Source organism: Bison bison, unplaced genomic scaffold (genome assembly GCF_000754665.1).
Source record: "Bison bison bison isolate TAMUID 2011002044 unplaced genomic scaffold, Bison_UMD1.0 scf7180017864043, whole genome shotgun sequence".
In the NCBI taxonomy this organism is placed as follows: domain Eukaryota; kingdom Metazoa; phylum Chordata; class Mammalia; order Artiodactyla; family Bovidae; genus Bison; species Bison bison.
In genome coordinates, this window is record NW_011494615.1 from 392,717 (window position 1) to 398,370 (window position 5,654).

The window sequence follows — 5,654 nt, forward strand, 5'->3', positions numbered from 1 at the left end:
AAGTTATAACCAACCTAGATAGCATATTCAAAAGCAGAGACATTACTTTGCCAACAAAGGTCCGTCTAGTGAAGGCTATGGTTTTTCCAGTGGTCATGTATGGTTGTGAGAGTTGGACTGTCAAGAAAGCTGAGCTCTGAAGAATTGATGCTTTTGAACTGTGGTGTTGGAGAAGACTCTTGAGAGTCCCTTGGACTGCAGGGAGGTCCAACCAGTCCATTCTAAAGGAGATCAATCCTGGGTGTTCTTCGGAAGGACTGATGCTAAAGCTGAAACTCCAATACTTGGGCCACCTCATGCGAAGAGTTGACTCATTGGAAAAGACCCTGGTGCTGGGAGAGATTGGGGGCAGGAGGAGAAGGGGACAACAGAGGATGAGATGGCTGGATGGCATCACCGACTCGATTTGGATGTGAGTTTGAGCGAACTCCAGGAGTTGGTGATGGACAGGGAGGCCTGGTGTGCTGCGACTCATAGGGTCACAAAGAGTCGTACACAACTGAGCGACTGAACTGAACTGAACTGAATGAAATAACGTATCAAAGCTGGGTAGATCATAATTTAAGTGAAAGGCTATCAGGAGCTTGATAATAAATCATTTTGGGTTATTTCCTGATGTGATGGAAAAGCAAGCACCTATCACTTCCTATGATATATTCTTGCCACAGATACTAGAATGTGAGTCTGAACGAGCACCTTGATCTACTAGTTTATAGGAAAACTGGGCCAATAGTGGGACATATAATGACACCACACCACAGGGATACAACAGAAATGTGAAAATTTTTAGAGCAAATGATGTTTTTTTCAACAAATGGGAAAGAAAGGAAAAGGGAATTAAGTATTTTTATAGACATAGTGATGTCAACAAAATGCAGGGTGTGAATTTTGTTGGGATCCTGTTTCAGACACATCAACAAAATCACATTTTGTGGGAAGAGAAGAAAATTGAACATCACAGAATTCAGGACATGCCACTCCAAAATACAGCTCCTTGGCATAGTGAATATTTTAAGGAAGGAATTTGAGAAACAGCAGATCCTAGAGGGACTCTCAGACCTTCTCCCATAAAGCAGGTCATGTGACTCTCAGATGAGAGGTGCCCTCCCACACCCAGAGGGACAGAGATTTTGAACAAAAAGGCCTTGCTAAATTTCCCCCAGTTTCCTACAGTTAGTTCATACCCTTATGTCCCATCACATTTTTCTAAAACTTTATACTTTTCATCGAACTTCATATATAAAAATGCTCAGGTTTAACTGTTTCTTTGGGTCTTTTGTTTCCTTATGAAGGCTCCCATGTCATGTAAACTTATATTAAATAAATGCATATGCTTTTCTTCTGTTAATCTGTCTTTTGTTATAGAGGCCTAGCCAATAACCTTAAAAGGATAGAAAAGAAAAAGATACTCTTCCTTCAGCATCACATCTTCTATTAGTAGATGATGTTGGATGATACTTAAGAATTACTATTAATTTTGTTAGCAATGACTGTGGTGGTGTTACATGTATTTTTAGCTCCTTACACTTTTCCTCAAAAACCAAGTGGAAGACATTACATGAAAATTTCTATACCTTAATATCAGGCTTTTGTGGAAAGGCAAGCTTTATTTCAAGGCAACATGAAAACAGCAGTCAGGGGTTCACCACCACAAACTGGCAGGAGGGAGAAACAGTCACACATCCATTTGGCAGTGTCTCAGTGGAAAGTCTCACCAATTTCTGCTGATAGCCCAATACCTGCTCAGTTTCCTCTTCAGATTGAAACTAAAAAGGTTGACTTGAAGATGCCCATTATATCTCTGTTATCCAAACACACTTATTTCAGGATGGAGGACACTTGGAGTCAACTTAATTGAGGGAATCCACTTAATTATTAAGTATTTATACTGAGAATATGGTTAAGTTAGTAGCTTTCTTCACATTTTCACATTTTTAGAAGAGCCACAGAGGTTCCATTCACATTCTAAGCAGTTGAGCTGGCAAAAATCCATTTCATAGGAAATAGATCACATTCAATTACTCCTCACAACAGCCAACTGGAAGACTATTCCATTGCTTTTGAAGCACTGGTTGGGTTGGCATCTGCGATGGTAGCCAAATAAATGAGATTTCTGTGTAACACATGCTGGTACCTATGGGTGAAAAACATAAAAATTAGAGGTGTGTTTTTATTGAACAAAAAACTGGAAAAGAATTTTATCTAGTGAATGGCTCATCTACTGACTAGATCAGTTTTGTCAACGTGTCTATTTATCATATCAGAGGAAAATACATCCAGAATCTTACCTGTTCTCACTTCTCACTACCGCAGCTATATCTCTCGGCCAAGCCACTATCACTTCTTGCTTGGATTACTGTACTGGACCACTCTCTAACCTGTCTCCCTGTTCTACCTTTGTACCCCTACTGTAATTATACTCATAGCAGCCTGAGTGATTTTAGAGTTTAGGTTAAGATCATGTAATACCTCTGTTCAAAACTCTTCAAACGTCCCCATCGCATTATGAGTAAAGCTCAGCTCTTCTCATGGCCTATAAGGACCTACATGATCAGGGCCTCTAGTCTCTCTCTCTGATCTCATCTGTCACTTTCCCTCTACTCACTAAGTTCTGGCCAGAGTGGAGTCCTTGCAGAGACTTGAAGCTATCCAGCAAGCTCTAGCCTGGGGGACTTCACCCCATGCTCACTTTGATTCACACATTTGCATAGCTGCCTTCCTCACCTAAGGTGTCTACCCAAATGCCACATCAAAGATAACCTGTATAAACTAGCACTTCCTCCCATTTACTGTGCTTTATTCTTATTCAAAGCACTTATTATTATATGCCTAATTATATGATTCTACAGTCTATAATGTAAGCTCCATGAAAGCAGAGCTGGTATCTGTTTTGGTAATGATTCCCCAGTAGCTGAAGTAGTGCCTGATACTCAGTATTACTTATAAAAAAATCTTGAACAGGGAATTCCCTGGAGGTCCAGGGTTAGGACTCCATACTTCCACTGCAGGGTCACAGGTCAGATCCCTAGTCAGGGAACTAAGGGTTTCCCTGGTGGCTCAGCAGTTAAAAGAATCCTCCTGCAATGTAGGAGACACAGGTTCAATCCCTGGGTAGGGACGATCCCTTGGAGGAGGGCATGGCAACCTTCTCCAGTATTCTTGCCTGGAGAATCCCATAGACAGAGGAGCCTGGTCAGCTACAGTCTGTAGGGTCACACAGCACGACTGAGGCGATTAAGCACGCACACAGGCAGGGAACTAAGATCCCATGTGGTACAAGGCCAAAAAAAATCTTGAAAAAAGTTAAAGAAAGGACAAGACACTTCCATGATAAAAGCATGTTTACTACGATCGCATTTCTCAGTCAAGGGGTCGAGCCCCAAATCAGACTAGGGGGCAGGAATCATGCACCATGCAATGTGAAAATGTCCATGAGGAGATTTTGGTAACTTACCCATAATTTGAGAATCACTGCACCAAATAGAGTGTTTGGCAACGGTTTTCCATATAGAAAAATGGGAGTTGTTTACTATAAACTGTAAAAAAGCAAATCACCAAATGCCAGTGTCCAATGTAAAGACTTACCCAAGATGGATATCTCCACTAAGCTGTTCAGTGAGGAATTGAGGGTTACTTTTTAGGGGGTGGGGAAAGCATGGCTTCATTCGCAATGAAATAAAATCTTTTTTGTTTCTGTAATAAACGGGGCATAATTCCTGGAACTACACTTAGAAAACAGAGTGTTTTCTCTCATCTTGGCATATGGCTAGAGAGGACCTTAAATTACTGTGCCAAATTTACCTCTGTCTTAACTGAGAACTTTTATTGGTCTTTGTATGTGTTACCACAAAAATATGAGCCAGGGATCCACGACCAGAAACAGCCACCGCTCTCATCATTTCGTGAGACATTTTCCGAATGCTAGAACTGGACATGGAACAACAAACTAGTTCCAAATAGGAAAAGGAGTCTGTCAAGGCTGTATAATGTCCCCCTGCTTATTTAATTCATATGCAGAGCACATCAGGAGAAATGCTGGGCTGGAGGAAGCACAAACTGGAATCAAGATTGCCAGGAGAAATATCAATAATCTCAGATATGCAGATGACACCACCTTTATGGCAGAAAGTGAAGAAGAACTAAAGAGCCTCTTGATGAAAATAAAAAATGAGAGTGAAAAAGTTGGCTTAAAGCTCAACACTCAGAAAACTAAGATTAAGGCATCCTGTCCCATCACTTCATGGGAAATAGATGGGGAAACAGTGGCTGACTTTATTTTTTTGAGCTCCAAAATCACTGCAAATAGTGATTGCAGCCATGAAATTAAAAGACGCTTACTCCTTGGAAGAAAGTTATGACCAACCTAGACAAGCATATTAAAAAGCAGAGACATTACTCTGCCAACAAAGGTCGGTCTAGTCAAGGCTATGGTTTTTCCAGTGGTCATGTATCGATGTGAGAGTTGGACTGTGAAGAAAGCTGCGCGCCGAAGAATTGATGCTTTTGAACTGTGGTGTTGGAGAAGACTCTTGAGAGTCCCTTGGACTGCAAGAAGATCCAACCAGTCCATCCTAAAGGAAATCAGTCCTGGGTGATCATTGGAAGGACTTAGGTTGAAGCTGAAACGCCAATACTTTGGCCACCTGATGCGAAGAGCTGACTCATTTGAAAAGACCCTGATGCTGGGAAAGATTGAGGGCAAGAGGAGAAGGGGACGGCAGAAGATGAGATGGTTGGGTGGCATAACCGACTCAATGGACATGAGTTTGGGTAGACTCTGGGAGTTGGTGATGGACAGGGAGGCCTGGCGTGCTGCAATTCATGGGGTCGCAAAGAGTCAGACACGACTGAGCGACTGAACTGAACTTAACTGAACCGTCCCCATCCCTGTTGTCATCGGCCGGCATGGCTTTTCGAGGACTCTGCAATGAGCACAATTCAAGTTTTGAAGAGGAAGCCACGTCTGACTCCAGGCTTCACAATGTACTGTCTGTATTATCTTGGGCAAGTAAGTAATTCCTCTGAGCCTTATCTGTGCTCACTCAAGACTCCTAGTTCAGGTCAGCTGATGGATTCCAATACTAGCTTCCCCTTCACACTCACAAATTAAGGGAATAAAGAGGAGACTCACTGGACGCACTCATTCGCCCGGCCTTTGTTCTGATATTCCACGATACAGCGGATCAGCTGGTCATTCTCCTCCAGGAGCTAAAAGACCAGACAAAGGGTCAGTGCGATGACGTCAGGGCGGCGAGGACCACTGCCGCCTCTGCGCCCCCCGCCCCCGCTCCCCCTAAGGCCGGGCTTTCCAGCCCCAGCACCTCTGCTGACTTCATTCTCACCTCACAGCAAGTCACCTACGCACACCACCAGTCTCAGCTGTTCGCTCCAGGAAGCTTCCAGCATCCGCAGCCATTTAGGATCTCTACTAAGAACTCTCTGCCCGTGTTAGCGCTTACCCGCTGGATGGTCTCCTGATTGACTTCTGCCTTCCCTCTCAGCCAGTCCGGTACGAAAGCCACCGACATCCCGGGAAGCCAGGGTGGAACTCGGCCTCAGGCCCGGCAGATCTCCTGATCTAGACCGGAGCGGTCAGACGTACTACGGCCGCAGCAGGGACCAAGATAGGTTGGCCTACACTCTCTACGTTGATT

At 43.6% G+C, this 5,654-nt stretch overlaps 1 protein-coding gene across 1 annotated transcript; it reads right to left on the minus strand.

Annotated features, from left to right (window-relative positions):
* Positions 1-1,581: 1,581 nt before the first annotated feature.
* SS18L2 (synovial sarcoma translocation gene on chromosome 18-like 2) lies at positions 1,582-5,654 on the minus strand. The gene is made up of 3 exons (XM_010835444.1): positions 5,460-5,654; positions 5,132-5,208; positions 1,582-2,134 (listed from the first exon to the last, which is right to left on the minus strand). Exons 1-3 carry the CDS (start codon positions 5,526-5,528, stop codon positions 2,047-2,049), a joined length of 234 nt encoding a protein of 77 aa, XP_010833746.1. The 5' UTR covers positions 5,529-5,654; the 3' UTR covers positions 1,582-2,046.